Source organism: Scophthalmus maximus, chromosome 12 (assembly GCF_022379125.1).
Source record: "Scophthalmus maximus strain ysfricsl-2021 chromosome 12, ASM2237912v1, whole genome shotgun sequence".
Lineage (NCBI taxonomy): Eukaryota > Metazoa > Chordata > Actinopteri > Pleuronectiformes > Scophthalmidae > Scophthalmus > Scophthalmus maximus.
This window is the reverse complement of record NC_061526.1, coordinates 20,525,001-20,552,753: the sequence shown is the minus strand read 5'-3', so window position 1 is coordinate 20,552,753 and position 27,753 is coordinate 20,525,001. Positions and strand designations below refer to the sequence as shown.

At 43.4% G+C, this 27,753-nt stretch overlaps 6 protein-coding genes and 3 non-coding genes across 16 annotated transcripts in view; 6 read left to right on the top strand and 3 right to left on the bottom strand.

Moving 5' to 3' along the window:
• The first annotated feature begins 801 nt into the window (after positions 1–801).
• On the top strand, positions 802–4,002 carry LOC118288052 (tetraspanin-7-like). Its single transcript, XM_035613825.2, has one exon. The coding sequence runs from the start codon at positions 1,156–1,158 to the stop codon at positions 2,242–2,244; it is 1,089 nt and encodes a 362-aa protein (XP_035469718.2). The 5' UTR covers positions 802–1,155; the 3' UTR covers positions 2,245–4,002.
• Positions 4,003–5,414: 1,412 nt separating this feature from the next.
• Positions 5,415–10,870, top strand: def6c (DEF6 guanine nucleotide exchange factor c). 2 transcript variants are annotated; one of them, XM_035616559.2, is made up of 12 exons: positions 5,415–5,715; positions 6,411–6,551; positions 6,943–7,125; positions 7,766–7,996; positions 8,094–8,240; positions 8,322–8,430; positions 8,620–8,840; positions 8,927–9,034; positions 9,276–9,442; positions 9,636–9,834; positions 9,923–10,013; positions 10,394–10,870. In XM_035616559.2, the coding sequence occupies exons 1-12, from the start codon at positions 5,620–5,622 to the stop codon at positions 10,597–10,599; spliced, it is 1,899 nt and encodes a 632-aa protein (XP_035472452.1). In that variant the 5' UTR covers positions 5,415–5,619; the 3' UTR covers positions 10,600–10,870. The 2 variants fall into 2 exon arrangements, with proteins under 2 accessions (XP_035472452.1, XP_035472445.1); XM_035616552.1 differs by lacking the exon at positions 5,415–5,715 and adding an exon at positions 5,997–6,131.
• Positions 10,871–11,396: 526 nt separating this feature from the next.
• On the top strand, positions 11,397–14,055 carry mcat (malonyl CoA:ACP acyltransferase (mitochondrial)). The gene is made up of 5 exons (XM_035616572.2): positions 11,397–12,008; positions 12,365–12,452; positions 12,545–12,762; positions 12,881–13,018; positions 13,639–14,055. Exons 1-5 carry the CDS (start codon positions 11,556–11,558, stop codon positions 13,909–13,911), a joined length of 1,170 nt encoding a protein of 389 aa, XP_035472465.1. The 5' UTR covers positions 11,397–11,555; the 3' UTR covers positions 13,912–14,055.
• On the bottom strand, positions 14,052–17,310 carry bik (BCL2 interacting killer). 2 transcript variants are annotated; one of them, XM_035616585.2, is made up of 6 exons: positions 17,221–17,310; positions 17,098–17,126; positions 15,981–16,084; positions 15,479–15,631; positions 15,277–15,391; positions 14,052–14,633 (listed from the first exon to the last, which is right to left on the bottom strand). In XM_035616585.2, the coding sequence occupies exons 3-6, from the start codon at positions 16,073–16,075 to the stop codon at positions 14,517–14,519; spliced, it is 480 nt and encodes a 159-aa protein (XP_035472478.1). In that variant the 5' UTR covers positions 16,076–16,084; positions 17,098–17,126; positions 17,221–17,310; the 3' UTR covers positions 14,052–14,516. The 2 variants fall into 2 exon arrangements, with proteins under 2 accessions (XP_035472478.1, XP_035472484.1); XM_035616591.2 differs by having other exon boundaries at positions 15,981–16,081; positions 17,221–17,267.
• Positions 17,311–17,796: 486 nt separating this feature from the next.
• ttll1 (tubulin tyrosine ligase-like family, member 1) lies at positions 17,797–25,458 on the top strand. Its single transcript, XM_035619287.2, has 10 exons — positions 17,797–18,289; positions 18,404–18,532; positions 19,113–19,321; positions 19,431–19,611; positions 19,763–19,900; positions 20,047–20,155; positions 20,587–20,730; positions 21,077–21,163; positions 22,110–22,273; positions 24,224–25,458. Exons 2-10 carry the CDS (start codon positions 18,420–18,422, stop codon positions 24,351–24,353), a joined length of 1,275 nt encoding a protein of 424 aa, XP_035475180.2. The 5' UTR covers positions 17,797–18,289; positions 18,404–18,419; the 3' UTR covers positions 24,354–25,458.
• trnay-gua lies at positions 22,393–22,479 on the top strand. Its single transcript is given in 2 exon segments — positions 22,393–22,429; positions 22,444–22,479. It is a non-coding gene; the product is annotated as a tRNA-Tyr (tRNA).
• Positions 23,205–23,291, bottom strand: trnay-gua. The gene is given in 2 exon segments: positions 23,205–23,240; positions 23,255–23,291. It is a non-coding gene; the product is annotated as a tRNA-Tyr (tRNA).
• Positions 23,972–24,058, bottom strand: trnay-gua. Its single transcript is given in 2 exon segments — positions 23,972–24,007; positions 24,022–24,058. It is a non-coding gene; the product is annotated as a tRNA-Tyr (tRNA).
• Positions 25,459–26,443: 985 nt separating the features above from the next.
• Positions 26,444–27,753, top strand: part of pacsin2 (protein kinase C and casein kinase substrate in neurons 2) — a 17,879-nt gene continuing 16,569 nt past the window's right edge. For 3 of the 6 annotated variants that reach the window (XM_035650243.2, XM_035650203.2, XM_035650213.2), the window contains exon 1: positions 26,444–26,606. The gene's annotated coding sequence lies outside the window, so the exon portion shown is untranslated. Of the gene's footprint in view, positions 26,607–27,748 lie in introns of those variants that run through there. The other 3 variants (XM_035650251.2, XM_035650234.2, XM_035650231.2) reach the window with 3 other exon arrangements.

Below are 27,753 nucleotides of genomic sequence, written 5' to 3'. Positions count from 1 at the left end.
ATTCCCCTCTCTGCCATCATCTCACGGTTATGGTCGTGCTTATAATAAAAAGAGCCATTTGAGTGCGTTTAATTAACTGAGAGGCTTTATATAGCTCTGATTGGGTGAGGAGGTTGATGCCAAGCAGGAATCACCAGGATAAAACTGGCTACGTCGTTAAACAGGGGACCCACAAAGTGCCTGGGGTTTCATTGGTTTTCAAATTGGTTTTCTAATTTTAGCATGGCTAATATTTCAAACGGTATTTTCCTCAGTTAGCACAAACGATTAAAGGCGATTAAAAACCTACTATGTGGCCAAAATCCATGTCACACAAAAAGTAAATGGACAAACACAACTAACAATTGTGCTATTTTCTACTAATTTCAATAAAGTCATTAGTTGTGAGTTTAAACAATTTATGATATAGTATATCCTAGAATCATATCAAGTCATAAACGCGGCTTCGCTTATTTAATCTTGTTTGACCTACAACTTCATCTTATTACGTTATTTAGGCAGTGATAAAGTATGCATTCATGATTTAAGGATGGGAATGGATGGAAATATTCTGTGTTCTTATTGAAAGGATTAGATGGCACACTTAAGAATTATTTGTTCTCACACTCCAAAGCTGTAAAAAATATGCACACTTTAAAACCTGTGTTTTTATTTGTCATAAAAGTTGAGACATTTTTTTATATTTTACAATTATATCACACATACTGTATAGAAAATTAGATGTCTCCTCCACACCGAGAGAGGGTGTGCATGCACTCATCACTCCATCCCACTGCACTCACCTCTTGTCTTTACCAGAGCGAGGGGCAGTAGTGAGCGAGCAGATGTCTGGATGTAACTATCAGCGGAGAATTTTGGGGGGGCTGTTGACCATGCAGGTGGAAAGAACACCCGGAATAAACAGATAAATAGGGTGGAAACCAGGAGGCTGTGGAGGCAGATAACAGCGCGACGCAGCACCCATCAGCAAGATTTACTGTCCAGTCGGCGATGGTTGTGTTGGCGGTGGCTTAATAACCAGTCATAAAGAAGTGTGTGTGGGGGGGTTCTCTGTTGCAGAAGGACAAGAGTGAAAGCATTGATAGAGGGAAAAAAAGAGAGGGGGAGTGTTATAAAGAGAGAGAGAGAGGAGAAGATAAAACAGGAGCCGGGACCATGAGCTCTGCACTGCCGTACGACTCGTTGTCAGCTCGGCCGAGTCCCAGCAGACGAGCTTTGGACTGGGAGCGCGAGCAGTTGGCAGTGCGAAGACTCTCCTCTCCACGGGGTCTCGACTTGCTCACTCCTCCTCCTCTTCCTCGTCGACCCTCTGCCATCCCTGGCTACCTCCTAACACCGTACCAGGAGCAGGAGGAGCAGCTCCACCAGCAACAGCAGCGACTATCCCTGTCAATGTGCTCGGAGGCTTCCCTGGCACCCCCTGCACCGCCGCCTGCGGGTACTGCCCCACCCTGCTGCCGTCCAGTGGGAGTCATGCACCTCCTTCGCCTGGGTCTCCTTGCTTTCAGCTGCCTCTTCTGGGCAGCCGGCTTGGCCCTCTTCACGCTGGGTGTGTGGGCTCAGATTTCACTGGCAGACTTTATGCTGCTGTCTGCCAATCGGTACCCCAACGCCCCAATCATCCTTCTGTCCACAGGTGCCGCTGTCACCACCTGGGGCTTCCTGGGTTGTCTGGGAGTGGCTGCAAACCTAGCCTGCGTGCTAAAGGCGTATGGGTTCTTTCAACTTGCTGCACTTATTGCCGGTTTGGCAGCCGGACTCTCGGGCCTCTTCTACCGTGAAGATATTGCTGGAGGATTTCGCAGTGGCTTACAGCGAGCGGTGGCCGGCTACACAGAGGATGAAGGCCGTGCCGATGCTCTAGACAGCCTGCAGCGGGCCTTGGAGTGTTGTGGAGCTGAGGGTTGGCGTGATTGGCTCTCCTCAGATTGGGCTACCCAACATATGACCTTCCTGCCCAATGAGAATGGCACCTCAGTGTCCCTGCCGGACAGCTGCTGTGTGAGGCGCAAGGGCTGCAAGAACCGTCCTCTTCTGTCAGACGACAGTGAAGGAGTAACTGCTGCAGGAATCCATCCTCGTGGTTGCTTCCGCAAGGTCTTCAGTTTGGTCAACGACAACGTCTTCCACATTGCTGCCACTGTGCTGGGATTAGCCTTCACTCAGATCGGAGGCATTGCCCTGGCTTGTCTGCTTGCCAACAAACTAGCACCAAGACAACATCGTCGTGTAGTGGCACATTAATGGTCACGTGTGAACCAAGGATTGACCAATTTGTAGATGACTGGTAATGACCTCAAAGAGTAATAGAGTTGAGAAGTTAGGGGTTGTTGGTTTTTCTCAAAGCGTTAAATGACAGTCAGTCAGTTGTCAGTTGGTGCACTCCCAAGGCTTGGATGGTGCATGAAACTCCTGCTTACATGATCAAGATAACAACCTATTTAGAAAATGTCATCTGTAAAACAATTTGGTAATATTTCAGAATCCAACTACTCCTCACACTTCACAACTCTTTTGACACTCTTTGTTTGCATGATTCTCTTTTTTCTGCACAATTAAAAAAAGAATACTTATTTGACTTGAGCATTAGGATAAAAGACGAGCATTTAAATCTGCATTTCGTCTGCCCATTTGATGCAGTAGTACCTACTACTTTTAATAGTAAAACAGGCCTACATAGGCAGGACCACAACCCAAGCGCACTCTGCTTCCCACACCTGATTCACCTCAGTGGTCCTTTTCTGTGGTTGTAGATGGTTTTCTTCGGTGCTTTCACTCCTTGCATGAGCAGATTCTTTTCCTTTGCAGAAAAATACTCTTTTCATACTACCTGGCGAATCTTCCATTAAAATAGCAATCTGCCAAGGGGCAAGCACACCAGGCTTTTATAGGGGATAGGAGATAGCAATCTGATTGGCTTGGTGCATGTTTTAAACCCCAAAAAACACATGTATTATTTGAGAGACTGAGTAAAACCCTTTTGAACCATTCACCTGGTGCTGCAACTCTTTTTTCCACTGTTGAACTATCACACGTGCGTTTGGACATGTCCTAAATGCACTTGCTCCATGTGCTTTAAACCATGTGCTTAGATAGAAAATAGAGCCCAACATAAAGTGTGAACTGATGCTTTTCTATCTTTTTTGCTTTATGATTTATTTGACTTTAGAAATGTTTCATAATAATGGCATGGAAATACAATGTGTTGACCTGTTCTTTTCCCTCTTCTTACCACTGAATGCACAGGAAAGTTCACCAGCAGTTTTCCACTTGAGACTATTTAGTCTGGCAGTGTTCAGCAGATGTTCATATCCACACCATTTAGTTTTTCCATCACAAAGACTACACTGTGCTAGAATGGTGCTGTAGAAAAAAAAAAAGCTTAATAATGTCTGTGATACTTTGTGCCATTTATACTGTTTACTGTGCTTTTGTAAGGTATTTGGTGACACTGTGAATGTTTCTTCCAGATCATGTCATTGGTTTTGCTAGAGTTTGAAGCACAAGTTCATCGTACGACATTCAATTTTAACGCTGCTTCTGAAATGCTTGGTTGCATTAGCACGACCCAAATGTTGTGCATCAATCGACAGAAGTCTGGCCAGATCAACCTCTTCTAACCTCATCATCATCTCTTGGCTCACACCTTTCCTGTTTATGACAGGCATTTTTATTGCTCTAGTAATTGTACTACATGGTATATATTCACATTCAGTAATGTATAATCAATTCTTATAATCACCTACAGCGCAAACAAGCATGACTTAAACTGTTAACTATAGTAAACTACAGTAGCCTCATTACAGGATACGATATTGATTCGACACTGGGAAAGGCAATGTCAAGGTCTGCTGCCCTTGAATATATTAAATATATAAATGTCAACAGCGTTCTTGTGACGAAATGGTGGTGTAGTATAATAGGATTCAATTTTACAAAAAATGCAGTAGTGCAGGGCAAAGGCATAAAGAATACGTATTTATTAAACATTGTGTGAATTGCTGAAAAGTTGTTAAGAGTTTTTTTTTAATGCCATTTTTTTTCCTCTTTAAGGAACCATTTGCATTTTAAAGACCTTTGGAAACAGGTCTCAGCCTTTTATTTTTATGAGGGAGGCCGAATTGGAGGTGTGCCAGAGTGGTAAATTCTCAGCAGCGGCGGTGGTCGATCCTCACATGAGACCTCTGACACCAGCTATTCTGAATTATGGCCAACTGAGTGACATTTCATTTCTACCACCTGAGACTATATGGTGATTGGATCTGCCCTTGAAGGGAGACAACAAATACGGCATGATGACACACAACAGCCCGGCCCATCATTGATTTTTGTCACGGAGGAGAAAATCATGAACTATATCCTATCTGCTCAAACTGGATCACAAGGAGTAGATTTCCATACATGTATGACAATGATTACCTTCCAAACCTTCCATACATCAACGCTTACAGACGGATCGCCTTCGTGCTGTGGCCTCTAAACAACGCCTACCCTTTTCATGACCTAATTATGGTATTGATTAGCCTACATTAAAGGCTTGCGGAGGCTTTCTGTCTGATTGCACCGGGGTTGTTTAACCCATTTTTTGCTTGAGATTGCCACATCCCCACTGGCAGTTTCAACACACAAAAGATGAGCTCTGACATATATATATATATATATATATATATATATATATAAGTCCTGAAGTCATGGAAACCACAAGGGGTCCTTTTGCTCACATTACACCATTTTGGGTTAGTGTGATTTGATGTTCACTATTTTAACCACTGATGCAAATGCACAAAGTGGTGCAGATCATAATCCCTGTGAGATCTGTGTTGCCCCAGAGCATCACCCAAAGAAGTATTGAACTTTACTGTATGGGTTTCAATCTCAAAAGCACACGTTGAATGAATGAATTCAGTCAGTGTGTGGAATCATTTTTAAATCCTGAAATAAGTGTCATACAATCCTTTAATAATAGGTCAAACAAAAACCAAACTTCCCTGTTGGTGAGTTATATTACCTCACAGCAGCTACACCAGAATACTTTCAGAGGTTTGAAAATTGTGAAAAATAAATATGGCCTTGGGCCCTCTGCACATAAATGGGTGTATCCAAAAAGCCTCTGCAAGCATCCCGAATCTGATAAGAGCACTGATCCCATTTATTTGCTTTGGCTATTGGGCTTGCAGTTTGATAAATCCCCCTTGTGCTGTCTGGATACAAGTCTCAGACCCTGGCAATGTGTCTTACCCATAGGCAGGAACTTCGCTTGTGCGCATACGTTTGCTCCATTTGCTCCATTGCCAGATAATGATGAGACAAGTGTTTGTTGTTGACCTGCGTGCGGGACTCCGGGCCTCGTCTCCACTCCCCGCCTCTTTCAGTCTGCCCCACATCTGACTCACTGTTTGGACCCGTGCAGTTTGCACAGCACTCTGCGCTCTGCCCCATATTCTTCTATTTGGCAATTCTCACCACCGCCGCTTCGCCGAGTCGCTGCTGCGTAAAAAGCCGCTGCTGCGTAAAAAGCCGCTGCGCCTCCGCGCTTTGGAAATGTAGTTCTACGTGTGTGTGTGCGCACAGAGAGAGAGAGAGAGAGAGAGAGAGAGAGACAGAGCTCTCCAGAAAAATATGGACCTTAAATCCGAGCTCCTCAAGTCCATCTGGTACGCGTTCACGTCGCTGGATGTGGAGAAGTGTGGCAAAGTGTCCAAGTCGCAGTTGAAGGTAAGCGGTGGAGAGTGCAGTCATTTCTGAGATCAGGAAACTGAGACCGAGGAGCGACTGAACAGAAAAAGAAACGGACTCCAACTGTGTGTATTTGTGCTACATTTCTTCCTCTAAATGCCTTGTTTGGGCTTGGCTGAATCCAGGCAGATCTCCTTGGTTTCTGTAAATATTGTACTGTATGTGAATCAACGTTAATCTTGGGAAGCGTGAACACACAAACGCCCTACAGGCTCACACATGCTGTAAATCCAAATGTAATCCTGCAACAGACACGTAACACGCTCAGATTGGAAATGAGCAAGGCTTCAGCTTTAAGCTCAAAGTCCAAAGTTTTGTTTTCCCCCTGTGGCCCGGGGGAACTTGAACAGAGACATGACACCAACATCGTCAGGGGTTGCCATCGTTCCCCCTCAGTGAGTGTGTTACTTTCAGTCTGTCACGTTGCTCCCTGTCCAGTTCCTACATGTCTAACTGAGCCCCCCCATAGGAGAGAAGAATCCAGGGAAATGGCAGAAAGCTGCCCCAACATGCTCAGCCACCGGGAAACCAGCTGTCTGCTCTTGTGTGTTCGTGGATGTGTGGAGAAATATGTGCACTGAAGACTGTGACAAAGACTATGTGTGTGCTGACTTTTATTTGTTGTAAGTGCAATAATTCCTAATACATATTCTGTATGTGTGTGTCTTCCTCAGGTGCTGTCCCACAACCTGTACACGGTGCTGAACATCCCACACGACCCCGTGGCTCTGGAGGAACACTTCCAGGACGATGACGACGGACCGGTGTCCAATCACGGCTACATGCCGTACCTCAACAAATATATTCTGGATAAGGTACAGTAGCCGTTATCTCATTGCCCTCTACTGATGCTATATGTGGTAAATGAGTGGCAGGAAATGCCCTTCAAATGGCAGGTAAACAAAACAACCAATGACAAATCACAGCTACGTAGAAGTTGAATCAAAACTCACAATTGTAATACTGCTTTAGAGTTTTAATTCTATTTCCTGTAGTACTTTGTCCTCACATTGTATTTCAGTCTCATAGATAATTTCATGGTAATTGTCATATCAAGCATGTTTGAGTACATATCCAGCTGTTTAAGGAAAGTATTTAGCTTTTTAAAAAACTGAGAAGTATATTTTTGTGACCAAATATGAAAGATTTACATGGTCGGGGCGAAGGCGTGATTGAGTCAGTCGTCGCTTTTTCTTTCTTTTTCAGGTGAAAGAGGGGATGTTCGATAAGGAGAAGTTCGACGACCTGTGCTGGATGATGACCATGAAGAAGAACTACAGGGGGGTACCGCAGGGGGCGCCGCTATCACTGAGAGACAGTTTCAAGCTCTTCTGTCTATTCAACCTCCTGTCGGAGGACCGCTACCCGCTGGTGATGATACCAGAGGAGGTAAACGACGATGACGTCAAACGGGGAGAATGTTGGGGGCAACTCTTTTTGATTGAGAGATGACTGATTATGGGGCTGGCTGAGAAACTCAAGACCATGATCATATATCTTTGACCATGTGCACCAAGAGACATTGGTCACAAATTGATACAAAACATGGAAAAAAAAGGAAAACTTTCTTCCTGAACATTCCGGGGCACATAAATAATGGCAGAGAAACAGATCACACAGGAAAACAAGTGAACATCGAGGGTTCTAAAGCAGTGGCATGAGGCACATTCAGTGTAATTGGCTAATTGTTAGAACAAAATATTAGGTTACATATAAAACCAGCTTGTGCCCCAACAAAATCAAACCTTTTGGCATTTTTCATTCACAGCAGTGCAAATAAGTGAGTTAATGAGGCTCTCCCTTCCTGCACTTCCTCCATAATGCTTTTGGTTTCCTGTCGACAGAGACGAAAATAAACTCCTCTTGTACTGTCAGCGCAGTAGCCTTCCACTGTAAAAGTATATTACAGCAATATACTGATGTGTCAGTATGTCAGAGTACTATCTGGATCAGCTGATATATCAGTAACAACGCTGTGGCTCTATTTTCTGCAAACATGGAATATTCAAACATCTGAATGGTTTCTTAGGTGGAGTATCTCCTGAAGAAAATCTCCACCGCGATGAGCGAGGAGTGGGATGAGAAGCTTTTGGACGACTTAATATCCGAGGATGCCGCAGTGCAGGAGGAGGGCATGTCCGTGTGGGCGTTCCTGGAGCACATGGGTGCAGGCCGACTGCTGAGGGTCACCAGTGCCGAGGCCTTCAGCCTGGCTCTGGACGAGGTCTTTCTGGAGATGTATCACAATGTCCTGAAGAGGGTGAGTTGCCATCACCGTGTTTTTTTTTTTTTCCTGCCAATTCTTATGCTCTCACGTCATTTTTTTTGTCCTGATCGCTGTTTTTTTTTTTTTTTAGGGTTATATGTGGAAAAAGGGTCACGTGCGTAGGAACTGGACCGAGCGTTGGTTTGTGCTGAAGCCCTTCTCCATGGCGTACTACGTCAGCGAGGACCTGAAAGACAAGAGGGGAGAAATCCGGCTGGATAAAAGCTGCATCATAGAGGTCGGTTCTGTGGCCATGTTTCAACTAACCTTACGGAGATGTCTTATATCTGGGTCTGACTGTCTCCCCTGTCTGTTCTAGACCCTTGCAGACAGGGAGGGGAAGCGCTGTCTGTTCTGTGTGAAAACCCACAATAAAACCTTTGAGATGAGTGCGTCTGACCAGAGACAGAAAGTGGAATGGACTCAAGGTGAGTCGTTGTGAGTCGTGTAGAAATACAAAGTCAAAGCCACAAACAACTGCATTGATTTCTAATGTGTGTGGTCACTGCTGTTTTGTGATTTTTTTAAATCTTCTGTAAATCACTGGTCGCATCAGTTATGGTTTCAGTACTCATGGTTTTCTTTTGTTGTCTTTTGTCTGTATGTCCCCTCTCCAGCCATTCAGACAGCCCTCCGTCTCCAGGGTGAGGGCAAGTCCTCCCTCCACCAAGAACTCAAGCTGAAGAGACGCGTCCACCGGGAACACAGCCAACGGGAGCGCTGCCGGAGCTCCCGCAGCAGCTGCAGCAGCCAATCGGACGACTCCAGTATCCAGGAGATGGAGAAGATGGAGAAGGAGAAGGACAGACAGGATCTCGAGATTGAGAGCATCATCCAGGTAAGGGAGGCAGGGATCAATAACGATAATCCCACAATTCAAAATATGTGTGTTAGCTTCATGTACCACATGACGGTGTTTTGCAGCATGCACGGGAATTGGAAAGCCGGCGAAGGGAGGCGGAGGAGCGAGAAAGGAGGAGACAGAGGGAGGTGCAGATGGAGCTGGAGAGGCAGTTGAAAGAGGCTGAGATGGTAAAAAAAAAAAAAAGTTTGCCTGATGAAAGCATTTATTTGCAATTCTTTACCGTTCATCCCATTGACTTTGATCTCTGAGGACAGCACGGAAACATTGGCATTATAAAATTCAGATTTAACCTTCAGTGATTTTTAGTGGTGGAGAAATGGTTACGACATTCCTGGAAGATGTGATTCGGGAATAGGTCAGTTCTTTCCACTCAGCTCTTGCTTTGTGTGTGTGTGTGTGTGTGTCCAGTTGAGAGACAGCATGCAGGCAGAGATGCAGGAGAAGGAAAAGGAGGCCGAGCAACAAAAGAGGAGGATTCTGGAGTTGGAGCTGACGCAGGGGAAACTAGAGGCTGCACTCAACATCGAGATCCAGGCTCGACTGGAGGAGGAGAGGGTCCGACAGGAGCTGGAGAGGTGGGAAACATACACAATATCCAGTGTATTCCCCTTTAGCGTATCCTCTAAACCAGGGGCTTGTCGCAAACTGTGGCAGTTGTAGCTGCTAACTGTGTTGGTAAATAGGTCAAGTCAGCAGCCGCCTATGCATGTCCCAGTCACCTCACATGGTCACTTTGTCACATGCTTCTTACTTCTTTCCTTACTCCAGGTTGCTGGAGGCTGAAGAGGAGAAGAAGAAGCAGTGTCAGCGCCTGCAGGAGCAGCAGAGGGCCTTGCAGAGCCTCAGCCCCGTAGAGGAGGCCTCAGACGCCGGGACGGACGAGGACACGCCCTCAGCCCTCTACTCAGCCTCTCAGGAGCTCCAGGATCTGCAGGCATCTCGCCAGAGGAGCCACCAACGCCTGGAGGTGAGAGCGAGGAAGTGTGTATAGATACCGGCCTGTTTTAATACAAAAACCCTCACGAGATTCTTCTGCTTTTATTTGCCCGCTCCAGGAGGTTCAGGAGAAGCTGAGGAATGCCAGTCAACATGTACGGCACTGGAACGTCCAGCTGAACCGCCTGATGACGCCCATCACCCCTGGAGGTGCAGCTTTCTCTCTCATATTTTCTAATGCAATTTACTTTAGTCTTTAGATTTATTTTCTGAAAATCTTTAGATTTTGCACTGTGTGTGTGTGTGTGTGTGTGTGTGTGTGTGTGTATTTACAGTAATGAGAAAGTAGAAACACAATTTTACATAATCCTCTAAATTTGTTATTTTAATATAGGAAAATGTGTAGGATCTTTGAGCATCTGGATACTGATTTTCCTAAAACGTACATCGTGATAGACAAACGTGTGCCAGATGTTTCCTGTAAATAACTGTCAAATACCTGTCAACTAACAATGAATGAATGCTATGAATGAATATAACAATGATAAATCAATTCATTTATCAATGTTTTTTCCCGTTTTTTTCCATAGATAATCGCCTATCATCCAAACAAACGTGCCCCAAAAAGGAAGGAGCGCTGGCCAGTAACGAGTTCATCTCTAAGTTCAAGATACGGGCCGATCAGATCGGTCAGATACCAGAGGACCAGCAGACGCTGGAGGAGCAGCTGGAGGCCGCCCAGCTGTCGGAAGGATCAGACGAATCACAGGGGAAACCCAACGGAGAAATGGGATGACCGTGCTGAGCCAGTTTTCAAAAGTTCAAAAATGATGAGAGAAAATGATTTTTTTTGCGTGAGACTGAAAGAGGAGAGCGGAAGAAGAAATCTGCGAAAAAGAATGGTGTTATATTTATATTCAGAATCGCTCACAAGGACAGAGAACGATGATGATGTCAAGCTCAATGTGATGCAGGATTAAATGAAAACACGTTTGACTGAGATCGACTGAGATGTACAGTTTTGTACAATAAAGTTTATTGGTAAATAATAAAACTTAATTTTGTGATATTTGTCATTTCCCTGGACAAAAGCATAACCTCTCTCTCTTTAATATCAGTCTTCTTTCTCTTCTCTCGGAAGTTTGCTGCAACAAAACAGCAGAACAGGTGCTCGGGATCTATATATATGCAGATAAAGTATACTTTCATAATTACATCATAGCATACTCTGACTTGCGGCTACTTACGACATCACTTTTTATATAGTATATATGGTTCTTATTATATCTCATTTTTATTCTATTCTAATTTATTTAATTCTATTACCTGTACCCATTCTGTCTTTGGGCCCCTGTGGGGATCAATAAAGGTATATCTTATTTTATATTAGCAAACTATCTATATGAACATGCATAAATGTATTTTTTTAAACTAAATTCAACTATACAGCTCAATATGAATCATTGCTATCATTGGGGTGATTTATTTTGATAAAATTATAAATAATCATAAAATGATGACATAATCTGACCTGAGGGGGGCGCTCGAGCACATATGAGCTGGACAATGACCCGGAAGGAAAACAGTGTAACTCCGCCTAGTTCAGACAACATGGCGGCGCCCGGGACTCTGTCACGCTGGCTGTCGAACGGCTCACAAAATTGATCTTTTTAGCAAATAAATCGGTTTATATCGGGGAGGGTTATGGATTTCATTTAACCCGCGAAGTCACCGTCAGGTGAGGAGTTCACCATGTTGCCACCAGCGGTCGTCAGCATCGCATCAGCCTCCTCCAGGGGGAAGGTCAGCTCTGCGGTCTCCCTGTGCCGGAGACTGTCCCCCGGCCGGCGCGGCTCCTCGGACGCTACTCGCCGCCCGCCGCCGGAAACCTCCGCTCCTCCGTCGGACAGAGATCCGGCCGCGGTGCGGGAGCGGAGCGCGGGTCGCCGGAAGGACCCCAGCGGCTGCTCCGTGTTCCTCTTCCCCGGGCAGGGCAGCCAGTTTGTGGGCATGGGCAGGGGGCTCCTGAAGTACCCCAACGTCAAGGACATGTTCGCGGCCGCCCAGGGCATCCTGGGCTACGACCTGCTGTCCCTGTGCCTGGAGGGGCCCGAGGAGGAGCTGGCGAAGACGGTCCACTGTCAGCCGGCGGTGTTCGTCACCTCGCTGGCCGCGGTGGAGAGGCTCAACATCGAGAACCCGAAGGTCGCTGACACACAGTCGATTAGTCGACTAGTCGATGCATCTGCGGTCGATCGACAGGAAATAATTGGACAGCTGCTAACTGTTTTTAAATCATTGTCAGTTGTATTGTTGTTATAATAAGCCAACTAACAATCATTTTTTTGGTATTATCAAATATATAAAGTATTTTTAAAAATGTGCCTAAGATTTTACCTTTACACAAAACACAGAGAAGCAGCTAGTTGACATTTGGCATATTTGATTCATAAACGATCAAGTGATTGTCAAAATTATTAAATCTTTTTTTTTTTGCCTGATTGATTAATAGACTATTAGTCTCATCATTATTACTAAATAGTTTTTTATTATGTCCGCAGGCTATTGAGACGTGCGTCGCCGCTGCAGGATTCAGTGTTGGAGAATTTGCCGCTCTGGTCTTTTCTGGTGCCATGGACTTTGCAGAGGGTAAACATGACATATTTCCCATCTTGTGTGGAACAAAGCTGTGGCTTATTAAAAAAAAAAAAACAACTACTGACCCTTGCTGTGTCTTTTAGCTCTGTACGTGGTCAAGGTGCGCGCGGAGGCCATGCAGAAAGCATCAGAGCTGGTCCCCGGTGGGATGCTGTCGGTCGTCGGCAGACGTCTGGCGCAGTATAAATATGCTTGTCTGCAGGCTAAGGAGCACTGCAAGAGCGTGGGCGTCAAGGAGCCCGTGTGCTCCGTGGCCAACTATCTGTTCCCTGACGGCAGGGTCATCGCAGGACACCAACAGGTATGGAGAACAAACCCAAAATCATAAATGCAACTAACCACCTGTTATAGGTCAGAGCTGCTCTGTCTGAGCTTGTCTTGTGCTGTGTCTTTAATCGGAGCTGTGTCCTCTTTACCAGGCTCTGGATTTCCTACAGCAGAACTCGAGGCGTCTCCAGTTCATGAGGACCAAACCTCTCCCGGTCAGCGGAGCTTTTCATACGGAGCTGATGGCGTCGGCCGCTGAACCCCTCCGAGAGGTTCTCAGACAGGTGGAGGTCGGTCAGACTGCTTCAACCCTTTACTGGTGTTTTTATTTATTTATTAGACCCCGACCGATATTGATTTTTGGGGGGGGACCAATGCCTATACTAATATTAGGGAGTAAAATATTTCAGATACAGATATATTGGCTGATATATATATATATTTAAAAAAACATTTGGCACCGACTCCCAAGATTATCAAACCCTGATGACAAAGAAAGAGGAGTGATACTTTACAATTTAACCATACACTTAATGATAAATAACTATAAATAAAAATAAAACACAACCACAACTAAATATTAAAATATATTTATTTGTTATAATATAATGCAACTGATTTTAATATAATATTGTCAGTGTTTTGCTTATTTCATTGCTTATTTTAATATTTTGTAATGTAGTATAAAAGCGTAAATGTTGCCTTGTTTTTATTAATGAATTCATTGAGACAATAATCTGCAGATTAATTAATAATATAAATAATAATTGGTTACAACCCTAAAACAAACTTGTCATCAACCTGCCCCTCTTACATTAACTTCATCCACATTTCGCATAATAATTTCTTTCTGAACCAACTGTAACAGCTACAACTTATCATCTAACTTCCTGGTTTATCCTATGTTCAGGTGCGGCGTCCCGAGATCAACGTGTACTCCAACGTCGACGGCAAGCGCTACATGAACGAGAGTCATGTGCGCCGGCAGCTGGTGAAGCAGCTGGTGTCGCCCGTGAAGTGGGAGCAGACCCTGCACGAGGTCTACGAGCGGACGCAGGGAGAGCGGTTCCCTCACACCTACGAGGTCGGGCCAGGCAAGCAGCTCGGCGCCACGCTGCAGAAGTGCAACATGAAGGCCTTCAAGACGTACACACAAGTGCAGGTCACCACCTACGAGGACTGAAGCGTGGACTCAGTAAAATAATGGGCCTCTGTCCTGACCAGCTAAACCTGCTAAGCTCCTGTGGTTGCTTCTTAAGGGTCTTGTTTGTTTATTACTCTGTAATTAAATTGATAATTTTTTTTATTAAAGAGACTGCAACATTTAGTCATTATGAATTTTATTAGCATTATGTGAAAAGCAGTTTCAAATCTGCAACAGAAAGTCCAGCTCCCTTCATTTTATATTAACCCAGGGTACAAAAAAAAATCAATCTGTGGCTCTTAAACCAGTAAGAAACTCTTCTGCATACAAAATGACTGCAGTCCGGCAACAGTCCAGTCACGGAAACGTGTTTTTGACACTGATACATCTTTGACATCTTTGTCAGTGCTACATTATACTGGCCAACTCCATGGCTAAGGCTATAAAAAATTTTTTTTACTTCTGTTGCCCAGGAAGCTGTTCAGAGTCTTCAATACCACTCATTAAAATAGTATAAAAAAGGAGAATTCAAAGTAAACAGCAGAAACAAATCAAGTAAGCATTAATTATCACTCCTTTGCAAACAACTTTTTTTTTTTTTTGTCAAACATGTAATGGCTGGAGAGTCCTGCTTATGGCCCCTTTTAGGATTTCTGTTCCATCCACGCGGCACCGAGGAGGGTTACTGCAGCCACCAGTGCCACAGTCACAAGGGCTCCTCTGGTCCAGTCAGTGCAGGTTATCGGTTTGAAACCGGACACCTGCGAGATGAAACACAACTATTCTGAAGACTTGGGAACTTCGGAAAACAAAATGTTGCCAAAGATAAAATACAATGATTTATATATTTTGTCTAAATTCTGAGCAATGGCGCATTTTGCACAGAGAAAAATATATTTTTTTGCACTCATATAAATTATACTATCAAATCGTAGACATAGAGATTTCTTCAATTTCGCCTTATTAGAGCTGCTGTCAGACATACACTGAAGTCCAGATATTTTCCCCAACTTTTCCAGCGGGGATGTTTGTGAGAACGCAAATGTCAACAAATGTTGCGCTGGAAAAAGTCCGGAAAATATGAAAAGGCAAACTATTTTTGAAAACAGCTTAAAAGTGATTATCAGTATCTTAAGCATTTTAAGGGTTCTGTTATTTCCAGCTTTTCAAAAAACGAATTATATGATAACAAAAAAATATGAGGTGAACAGTTTGTTTCTCTGCTTTAATATAAGCTGCAAATGTTAGAATGTCTGGTATCACATTGTGCCACATCAGTTTCAATTTTGCGAAAATGGCAATGCCAAGCATTAAAAACATACAAAGAAATATCATAATGAAGACTTTACGCTAGGCTGATATGACTAAAGGTCAAGTATTATGCCATAGAAGAATGAGTGTTACCCAGGCTGTCCAGGCTTCAGCTCTGAGGACACCCGGCCCAGCCGCGGTGCTCACAAACCAGGCCTTCAGTGCAGCAGAGAGACCCTGGATGCCCCATAACTGGCTGTGGATGTCCCTGGAACAGAACACCACCAGAGGTTACAGCCAGTCGAACACAGATGCGACGAGTGGAATAACATGAAAAATGGACATTTCTTCTCACCGATACATGGTCCTGGTCAGCGCCTGAGCAGGTCTCAGCATGTGTAGAGGAGTCGGTAGCCTGCTGGCCCGTCTGCCGGTCCACTCCCGGTCCAGCTGGTCTCCGATTGCAGCCAACTGGCGGGCGAACGCACGAACAGTCCGGTCACTGATTCTGAAGCAGGAACAGGAAGAGATTTTGTTCAGTTACTTTGTTTTTATGCATTTTCTTCTGTTGGATTTGTCGGGAAAATGTTATCAGACAGAATCTTAACATGGACGTTTGTTAGGAACATCTAGGAAAAGTACTTTTTGTCATATTCATCAAATACCAGCACAAAAACACATTGAATAATCCATCCAGACACAGGTGATTCCCCTAACAAAAAACATTTTGATAGTGTTTGTTTTTGGTACAACTGATCCCACATGGTCCGTTGCCCGAGGTGTGTGTGTGTCTGAACTGTGTGTTGTTGTTGTTATTAACAGTCACACTTGCGTGGGGAAGGGGCCTCTTGCTGTACCTGAGGTTAACGTCATACAGGGCGCCCGTGTCCACCTCACCAGGTCCAGCCTGGAGAGAGACGACACGTCTCGGCTGTCTTGTTTGTTCCACCATCGTTGTCTTCTGAGGAAAAGGAACCGGTATTATGCAAATAATTCATATTGGTACAAGTATTAGAGCTTCATAAGCCGTGCAGGACACATACAGTAATGGCTCCGTGTGGTTTGACAGTTTCTATGCGTCATCCTTCCTTGACTCCCCAACATTCATAAACAGGCTGTGTAAATAGTGGCTCATGTTACCAGGATAGGGGGCGGCTGTGTTAGTGAGGCGAGAATCCATGTTGATAAAACAGGCTCTCCTGGGCTTGAAGAGATTACCTCATCTATTGGACGAAGTGCAAATGTTGTAGTCCACTTACTACTGTCTACTGTGAAGTGTGTTTCTGCTCCCAAATGGACACAGTCTGCATTTAATCTACCTTTATCACCATATGCTTAAACATCTGACGTGTTGCAGGTTGGCAGCCTACAACACGCAACTGCAGCTAGACCAGTTCCTGTTGTGCCTGCAATCCTGTGCCCGAATGCAAATGCTCCATTTCCATAACTCAAATCATCCAAACTGCCTGTTTTTTAAACCCCTCACCAAGAAGAAATAAAACATCACCGGCTCAAAATCTACTTTTATTACATTAAATGTTTGTACATCTAGAAATTCTCATATATCCTGAGGAGATCCTTTGTGTTAGAGCCAATTTGAAGAAATAAATATGAAATTTAAGCCAAAAAATGTGGAATCCTGGCTAATATAATCACTCACAATTGTGAAATGGTAATCTGAGGATGGTTACTGAGTTTAAATCAAGAAAAGATAATACTAGTTTACCATATTGTCACAACAAAGGGGTGAAATCATTCTTCTCACCCAAAGCAAACAAAGGTCGTTTTGAAGATCACATATTAAATTACACATTAAATCCACAGACATGCAATAATTCAAACTCTACAACTACATTTAAAAATTAATTTGTATACTGTATCATATTGTAATAGATATGAATCTAATATTAATGCCTCCTGTGTCCTGGCCATAAACGTGTCAACGCACAATTAAAAAGAGAAAGTAAAACTCACCTTTTCTGTAGATTAAAGTCGACGCCGCCCTTTAATGAACATAAAGACATAATGATCAGAATTGATTGGAAATGATTACAAAAAATAAAGGAATATTTGTAAGGTTTGTTTTCCTCTACTTACAGCAGCGTCCTTTAATCTTGTTGCTCTCAGGTAACTGCCACAAATGGGGATTGGCCACACCTTTACCTGCTGCTACTACCGAGAGTGGCCACCAGATGGCGACATGAAAAATAATGTGATTCATCTCCTAAAGCAGAAGATACATTCAAATGATCTATCTATCTATCTATCTATCTATCTAAAGATGGAGAAAATGAGATTTGAAAAAAGAAAACATGCTCAAACATGAAATTAGAAAAAAATACAATATCTATAAAGGTTTTCTATGTTTATATGTTTGGAAAATATCTGCACAATAAAATCTAATGATTCACCAGGAAATCCAAGTTTTTCTCTTTCATACATGAAGTGCTGCAGTTTGCATTTACACATGGATGCAATATGTGTGGGTGTAGCATATAAAGGAATAATAACATTAATCTGAAGACTTATTATATATTACAATACATTATAATACTAATACACATGAGTCTAATAATATAATGGTGTAATACACAGACTGTCCAACACTGGCCCCTAACGATAGTCTGTGGTAATGACACGCTGCAATGACCTCACTGCGTCCTCCGTTGCTAGGTTATTCTTCCCGGGAAAGGTCGAGCCCACAACGGGGTCGTTTTGTTTTTGACATTAAAAAAGATAATACGTATATATACGTAGAATTTTAATCTTGAAATCATTTAGTGAAGTGTTCGCGTGTGTAGTTGACAACAGCAGACTTTTATTGTGAAGAGCAGTTTGTCCGCGGAGCTCGTTTCGTCACTCGCTCCGCTTCACGTCGTCGTCAATAACTTTAGCTCGTTGATAGCATCGGTGATAAAAGAAGCTAACATGGGCGGAAAGGTTTGCTAACGGCGATGACAGCTAACCGCGCTGCCGCCGCCGTGGTGCTCGAGCTGTGAGTCCGGCAGATGAGGACGGAGCATCGGAGACAACAGCGGTGATGATGCCCGCCCAGCCTCTGCAGCAGACCGGGGAGGGTCCAGCAGCAGCCGCCGCCTGCTAACACCCGAGCCTGCCCGGCTAGCTGATGCTGATGACTGGCTGTTTTGCAGACATTGATTTCCAGGTGGGTGCTCCAGTGCACAGTGCAACATGCACCTGTCCCCACATGTCTGCAGCCCCTTGTCTGCTCGTTTATGTGCATTTGCCTTTTTGTGACCCGCTGCCTGCTGTGCTGCAGCCCAGCGGGAGGCACCATGGCCGGGAAGGTGAAGTGGGTGACGGATATCGAGAAGTCGGTGCTCATCAACAATTTTGAGAAGAGGGAATGGATCCCAGTCACAGAGAGCGAGGACTGGCATTTCTACTGGTAGGGTTTTACATCCATATTGCACCTGCATCCTTTAGTCTTTGGACAATATATATATATATTTGTAAGCATCATATATGTGAAAGCAATGGTGGAAAAAAGTACTCCTCAGATTATTTGCTCATGTCAAAGTACCTGTAGGATGAAATAAAAGTACTCCATATAAGCAAAGCATTCAAAATGCTTCTCACAAATAAGCAATATGTACCTGAAGTAGTCACTCTGCAGAAAAGTGGCGGCAGTATGTTATTATAGTAATAATAATAATAATAATATAATAATATCACATACATTATTTCTATAGCGATTTTCACATACACATGTCACAAAGTTCTTTACATAGCAATAGTAATACAAGTAATAAAAGCAGTCCAATGTACAATTATCAAACACAATAAAAGCAGTGCAAATAATTTTAAAATGAAAAAATATAGTTAAATAAAATGATGGGCCTGGTACATACCAAGTTACCCAAAAGCCTGTCCGAAAAGCAAGGTCTTTAGCTCCCTTTTAAAGTATCAATTATACATTGATAGGTTGTCTATGTTGTTTTACTACTTTATTTGTACACACAATGCAGGATGAGCATCCAGACCATCAGGAATGTGTTCAGCGTGGACACCGGCTACCGCCTGTCAGACGACCAGATGGTGAACCACTTCCCCAACCACTACGAGCTGACCAGGAAGGACCTGATGATCAAGAACATCAAACGCTATCGCAAGGAGCTGGAGAAGGAAAGCAGCCCGCTGGCAGAGAAGGACGAGAATGGGAAATACATATATCTCGGTATCTATTAGACCTTAGTTTTAAAAATGCATGTGTATTTATCTACCCCACATCATAAACACACATTATTCATATATGACATTCTTACTTCCTCTGTGTTTTCGTGCAGATTTTGTCCCAGTGACGTTCATGCTCCCGGCCGATTACAACTTGTTCGTGGAGGAGTATCGCAAGAATCCGTCTAGCACCTGGATCATGAAGCCATGTGGAAAGGCCCAGGGCAAGGGCATCTTCCTCATCAACAAACTGTCGCAGATAAAGAAGTGGTCCCGAGACAGTCGCACCTCCACGTGAGTTCACAAAAGACATCGCTGTTGCGCACCTGGCCGCAGCCAGTGAAGCGTTTTTCGAGTGAGCTTTCACCTTTCATACATTGTGTTTTCTATTATCCCCGTTTTCTTGGTCTACTGACGCTTGATGTCTTCCTTTTTGCCCCCGCAGGTTTGTAGCAGCCGCTAGTGGTAAGGAAGCATACGTGATCTCCCTGTACATTGACAATCCTCTGCTGATAGGAGGGAAAAAGTTTGACCTGCGTCTCTACGTCTTGGTGACCACCTACCGGCCCCTGAAGTGCTACATGTAAGCCCTGGCTACTAGCATTATCTTATGATATTAAAACATATCCGCAAAATATTTTTTTTTACAGCCTATTACTTGTGTCATTTAAGTTGTTTATTGATAACTCTCTCTCACTCTCTCTCTCTCTCTGTTGTTTAACTCTGCAGGTACACGCTCGGCTTCTGTCGGTTCTGCACAGTGAAGTACACGCCCAGTACAAGTGAACTGGATAACATGTTTGTTCACCTCACGAATGTGGCCATCCAAAAACATGGGGTAAGTCTGTATAATTATGTATCTGGTCCTCTTCGAAATTTAAAGGGGTATTCCATCAATTCAGTATTGCGCTGCCATATTTTTGGGGGTCTCGGCAGAGGTCGAAAAATATCCTGAATTTTTGTCACTAGTATGGGACAAAAAGCTCCTTTCAATGAATACCACAGTTTCCATAGCTAAGTATTTTTCTGTGATGAGCATACAGAATAATGTGTAAAATTGATGGATTGGCCCCTTTCTTTTCTTTTTTTCAAGTATTCTGTTGGCTGATTATATATGATATAGTTTTGCAGACTAGATCAAAAAGACACTGTTGAATCTCTGTTGTTGGTAACGATATTCCTCTCAGAGTTGATCTAGTTCATCTGTTTGCACCAGAACTTCCTAAAAAAAGAAAAGAAATATAGTCAGACTGTGTGCCTTTAATGCAGGACGACTACAACCACGTCCATGGAGGCAAGTGGACGGTCAGTAACCTCCGTTTGTACCTAGAGAGCACCAGAGGGAAGGAGGTGACCGGCCGACTGTTCGACCAGATCCACTGGATTGTGGTGCAGTCGCTGAAAGCTGTGGCGGTAAGTAGACGACACCATGCAGAAGTTACTCTCATATGGTGATTGACTTTGAAGAAATACAAAAATTGTGGGACTTGTACACACTTGATATGTTGTGTAGCTGTAATACTACCTTGATATGATTATGTATGTTTGTTTTTAAGTCAACAGTGCGCTCAGGTTAATGCATACTTCTCCTTTCTGCATCTGATCCACTTTCCCTCCACGGCCACTATACACAAGCAGCTGTGCTAATAATTTCTACCTTCCTCGCTTCATCTGGTGCATTATAAAGTCAGAAGGACACATATCACAATCACTAATTCCTCAATTCCCTAATCTGGCCTCTGTCTCTCTCCTCTCCCAGCCTGTGATGAACAATGACAAGCACTGTTTTGAATGTTACGGGTATGACATCATCATCGATGACAAGCTGAAGCCGTGGCTTATCGAGGTGAGTCATTTAACACAGGAGTTTATTATGTACTTACTTACACACCTACAGACTCAAAGGGCTTAAATGACTCAATTTTTTTTACATCTGCTGTATAAAAACATGTTTTCGCTTCGTTCCTGAAGGCAGCAAGTTACATATTTTCACCAAGCCCAGAGATACTTATCATGCTTGCACAGTGACTCCACTTTTACTTTGACTGTTAAGCAACTTTAAATGCGCTGGAGGTTGATCTTCGTGTGTGTCTGTTTGGACGTGTGCCTTCTCCATATTGAAATGTGTGCCAAAGGCGCTTCTTTAACCCATTTAGTGTATTATTGTACCAACAGATACAGGCTGGTACAGGCTATTTGCTGAAAATATTGACGCCCTTGTCATTGTTGTTTCTTTTACTTACTAAACATTGTGCTTGTTGAGTAGCTGTCACCTTTTTTTACTGAGCTCATTCTGACAGCTGCACAATGAGTTTGCTGGGTTTCCAGGCTAGGTCTCAACTATTTCTGTTCACAGACACCAAATCGGATCTATTTCTGGTCGCCACCCGGGTGGTTGTAGGCCACGAGCGCTCCTCGGTGACAGACGGATCAAACATGTGCCACAAAACCTAGTCAAGGAGAACTTTTTCTTTCACTCGCTAGTCCTGCAACTTGCTCTGTTTTTGGGTTGACCGTTGCGAAGTTATAAAATTATGTTCGCACGCAGCCGAGGCACAACAATAAAATAACAATAGAAGTCTTTGTGTCTCTATAATCACCTCAAGGAAGTGTGTGCTTTTTGATACCAGAATTAATCCTGTTGGACATCCATGTAAGTTTCCCAGTGTGTATCTAGTGTTGTTTTGATTGTGGGTTTATGAAGAAGCCCTACAGAACATTAAGCTCCGACCAGATGCTGTGAACCCAATTTCTGTTTTGATGCAAACGTAATTTTCTGTATCTCTCCCCAGGTCAATGCCTCCCCCTCGCTGACATCCAGCACGGCCAACGACCGCATCCTGAAGTACAACCTCATCAACGACACCCTCAACATCGTCACGCCCAACGGGGAAATCCCAGACTGCCGCTGGAATCGCAGCCCACCTCGAGAAGCCTTGGGCAACTATCAAGTCCTGTGAGTGACACCGAGGTCTATCGGTTACACTTGGACACACTCTAGAGCAGCAGCTAAAAATATCACTCACAGTCTGCTGACTAGTTACTGAGGCGTAGGTGTTTTCTCTCTCTTTTCAACCTTCGATAGCTCAGTTGGTAGAGCGGAGGACTGTAGCGGTTACACCAGGCATCCTTAGGTCGCTGGTTCAAATCCGGCTCGAAGGAATGGCATTTTAACTACGCTGGCTTACTTTGTGCAGCTAACAACATCAGTCAGTCCCTTACTGAAACTTCAGTTAGTCCCCAGATGATGTTTCCCTGGAGGCTTTAGTGACTCCAGGACTGTTACTCGAGCATACTATTTTGGACGTATGACAGTACGTCATGTACTGTACATACAAACAGGTGTAGTAACCGTATGTCAGTGCCTATGGTTCAGCATACATAATCTGAACTAGTAAATGAGGATTACTTAACTTGTAAGTTTATGGAATTTTCCCTGAGTACTTTTATTCATTCAGTGTTTTGTTAGAGTACAACTGGTTAAGACAAGTAGGTTAAACATGGTCCTTTGAGTGAACTTTGACCTCATCTGCTTTCGAAAGCAGATAGCAGCATAGTCACATGCAAACTCGTCATGAAAACTTTTCTCTCCCTCAACCTCTTATATTTTTAGATCGAAGACCTGTATCCAAAAAATAACACAACACTTTTGATGACTCATCCTCTGGGGAGGATGAGTCATCAAAAGTTTGGTGCACATGAACATGTGCACCAAACTTCACAGTTTGCCAAACTTCACAGTGAGCCATCATTTAGTTGGTGAGATAATTAGGAAAGATATTTTTATACATTTGATACATCATTTGGGATCCAGGAATGTCTATTGAGTTGTGTATAGTCTTGTGGTGCCATCTATAAAGCCACATGGCTAGTTATCAATAATTCACTCCTTCGAGCCGGAATTGAACCAGCGACCTAAGGATGCCTGGCATCACCGCTACAGTCCTCCGCTCTACCAACTGAGCTATCGAAGGGATGAGTTGATGGGTTTACAGACAATAATCGTTCATGCTAACAGGGTGGACATTGTTTGAGTTGAGCACAGTTGGTAGAGTGGAGAACTGTAGTAGCTACAACAGACCACCTACGTTTTCTGGTTCAAATATGGTTGGCAGCTTTCAAATGAATGGAGGCAAATTAGAAGAAAGGATTGAGCGCCGTGAATAATAACACGGCCCCCGAGAACGAAAGCTGCCCCATTGAGCGGAATGGAAAACACGCTGGTTATGTTTGGCTCAGCTGAAGCAGAAGAGGTCTGTTGCGGCAGCAGTGGCGAGAGATCCATGACTCACCGGGTAAATCCAGTTTGAAAAAGCAGCATCTGTCAAAACAAATCTGTTCAACATCTGCTCGGCACAAGGGGCATCAACCCTCTCTGCTTGTACTGGTTTCTAAGCAACCCCTAGTTCCTGTTCGGTCAGCAAATCTCAGTGAATTGATAAGGGGTTTTAAAGAGTACTTTTTAGATTTTCTTTTTACTATATTACTTGAGTTTGTTAGACTAAAGTTTGGGTAAAATACCAAATTTGGTGTCATATTTAAAGGGTCTTTTATTTGCTGTGGCTGTTAACCTAGTGTTCTGAGGTAATGTGTGCTTTGTGCTAACCAGGAGGGCATTGACTGATGTCGTTAGCCGTACAGAGTAAAATTCCACTCCTTCGAGCCGGAATTGAACCAGCGACCTAAGGATACCTGTTATTATCACTACAGTCCTCCGCTCTACCAACTGAGCTATCGAAGGGCAAATATGCATGGTGGCCCCCTCTGATTTTTGGTAACCGGGGGGGTTATGGTTTGAGTCAAGCCCCCTTTGTTCCACGTAAAGACAAACAGAGGGGACGACAGGAACACACTTGCGTGTAACGCTGAACACCACTCACTCTTAACTCCTCCTCTGTGTGACCAGGTACGACGAGGAGCAGGCGCAGAGCGAGAATGCCGAGCGTGACCTGCGGAGCCGATCAGGTCAGTCGCTGGGGTCAAAGGGAAACAAGGGCAGTGCAGGCATTCGCCCCACTGCCGCCACCTGGAAGTGAGCTGATGTAATTGACTCATAAAGAATTCCTGTACAATATTACAGGGTCCACCAGTCGGGCATGTGGGGTAAAAAATAAATTTAAAAAGGACCACCCACACTTATTTTTTAGCCCAACTGTGGAATGAAGGACTGCTCTCTCTGATGGGCAATAACCCCACTGCTGGAGGGGAGAACATCAACAATGACGTCATACTGATTATGGAGAGTTTAAAGTTTGTGACTGTTTGTATTAATGTGAAAAAAGGAAAAAAAATGTTGGCATGTGGGTTCAATCAGGTCAAATCAAATTTTGAAACAGCATCAGTTCTCAACCCAGAATAAATGTTCCCCCCAAAAATATCTCTTTGATATAAGAAAATATTGAACGAACCCTTGGGACGAGACTCAGTTGGACAGTTGGAAAACCAAATACGAAAATCCATTGTGAGCAAGAAGGATTAACAATGAGCATTATGCATGATTACTGACATCTTAAACCTGACTTACCACATAGATGCTCAAAAGAAAAACTGAATAGAAATAAAGATATGGAAAAATAAAAGCAGTGACGTACAAGTGATGTAATGAAAATGTTTAAGATACGATTTATTGATAGATAAGTGATACTTAAGATAGATAGAATTAACAGGGAAAAAACAATAATGACCCTTGAATAAATTAATTTAATAATGTTTTTATATATTCATTATCAGTGATTGATTGTATTCTGTGCTGAACTATATTGCACATTATCACTTTATTTACTCAACTGATATCCCATGATGCATTTTGAGTTTGAATGCCGACATCTTATCTGCTCGCGTTTAACTTTAATATTGATCCTGCAACTTTTACTTGCAGCGACTGAAATAATGAACTTTCTGCCGACGAATAAACATTCTGCATTTTTATTTCACTAATGTTGGGCTGTCCGAGTTCAACCATATTCCGATGTACTGTATACTGTCATTTGGTGATTAAATGCTGCTTTTGTACGACTTTTTTTTTTTTTTGCTTTAAAATACTAGAAGATCGATATCTACGGATTGTGTAACAGAACTCTTTATTTCCTCTTAATCTGTTTCTATTCTTTATAAAATTCCAGTTGATGTCATGCAAACATAGAGGAGTTGTGTTTTGTTTTTTTGTCACTTCACCATCGAAGGGGGCCTGTGGCCTTTGATGAACGTAATCTGTCTGCACTGTTGGATTAATCAGAGTTCAATTCTTCAAATGGCAAATGACCTCTACTCCTATATTGTTGCAGTTGCCACGGCAGTTTAGTGTGTCTCTGCATGGCACCGTTCTGCAACCAGGAACTTATGTTGATTGGTTTGAGTTTGAACAATATATAGCAAACACGTCTCTAATTGGAATATGATGTTGGTCTGCTGTGTGTGGAAAAATGATCTGAAAAGCAAAACGTCATCTTATCTCTCTCTCTCTCTGCTGAGTGCAAACTTTTATGAGGAATCAAACTAATCCTCATTTCACTCCTCATGTTCTCAGTTTACAGCCAGAAGCTTATTTTATAGGATGTGACGTCAGACAGGCGCGCCTCTCCGTAGTTTACATAAAGCTAATCAGTCTTCAATAGCACAAGATCGGAAATGTCAAAATAAAGGTTTTTGACAATCAGCTTGGCACCAGTGAACAACTATGTCAAGCAAAATACTCGCACATATATTATTCATTTTGACTGAAATATACAATTTACAGTGGTTGAAAAAAAATTAGGATCCTGTATTTATGTTCAACTTCTCACACAAAATAGTAGAAATATTTCAAGAGCAAGGTACCGGTAAAAGTGGAATTAATAAGAAGTGGAAATAATTATGCTGCAAATTGGCCCCTGATTGGAATTATAGTATTCTATATTTAAGTATGACACTCATAAACAAAAAATTCATTTTAATATGTACATTTCAGTTTAAAAAGAAAATTTGAAGTAGCAGAAGATATAAATACTCACATTTAGTCCAAATACCTGATAATTGTATTTACAGTATACGTTTTAGTTGTACCACACTGGGAACTTGCATGTACAAAATTCGACCTCCCTCCTCGTTGACCTTATTTTGAAAATCTTGACCGGATGTGCGGTGCCGCACTAACTGCGGCTCCCTGACGACTGTGTCAGTCAGTCGGTCGATGGTTCCGCTGCTGAGCGGAAAAAACGGGCGAAAAGATTTTTTAAATTGGCACCAAGAAGAAAAAAACAATTCTCCAGTTGAACATCAAATCCTCGAGGGCAAGAAAAAAACCGTTTAAGGTAAGTTTACACCGCGACTTTTCACTTTGAACGTCTTAAACTTTACTTATTAGCCGGTGGCTAATTCGCTAACATTAAAGCTAGGCAGGGAGCTAACGATAAAGTGAAGTTACTTCCCCGATGGGAGGAGGCTGATTCTGTTTGACTTCGAGGTGTTTGACGTTTGTATCAAGACGTGAAACTGTGAACTGGTTCACCAGTGACTTGTGTCTGAAACACGGTTGGAGTAACTCGGGCTCTGTCAGGGTGTTAAAAGTCCGAGCACTTGACGCTGCCACCGTCACATAAAACACCACTGTAACGAATGACGTTCGTGAAGTTGTCGTCAACCTGGTTGCCTCATCGAAGTTGCCCGAAGACGCAGTTTTTTTGTTTTTTTTCGTGTTTTCCACCCCAGCTGACTGGAGACACCGGTGTCTCGTTAGCTGGGGCGATACAGGGTGGGGCAGGTTTCACAAGTAAAGATAACGTCCAGCTCCGTGTCATTCCCTCCTGCAAATACATTGAAACATATTGAAACATAGACGACTTCATGCCCACAGTGGCCCTCGGGTTGCTGCTGCAACTTCCCATCTTCCAACTGCCCCCTGTGCTGCTGCCCAGTTGTTGCAATTTGCTGCAGTGCCCACAGCGAGCTGCCAAGTTCACAGCTGGGCTCCTGTGCTTGATGGTCATTTAAAAAAGCATACCCAGAAGCTACATGACAGACTCATTGTGAGACTCATCACGTGACACAGAGAAGCACACAGAGCCAATATTCTCTGCTGGTGCTGTGATGAATCAGTGGAAGTTATCAGTCACCGGGTCAGTGACGTTAAAAAAAGGGTTTGTTCCACATCTGTGTGCTGGTATCAGGACAAAGCAGTAGTGAAAGCTGTATGACAAAGTTGCCGCTTCCCCTTTTTCCCCTAAAGGTGTATCGGTCCTGTCGGTGTGAGTGAACGTGAGCTGCTCCCACAGCAGCTAGAATCCAAGGTGATGAGGTGGTTGAGAGACTGACTTTGATGTTCCACTTTAAGTTAATCACAGAGCGGACTCTCCGCAATGTGCTATCATGGCTGAGACGTTTGGTTTGATTGATTGATCGATCACCCTTATCAATGGACAACTAGCATGCAAATCAGTGAATTTGCGTTGCAGAACTTTG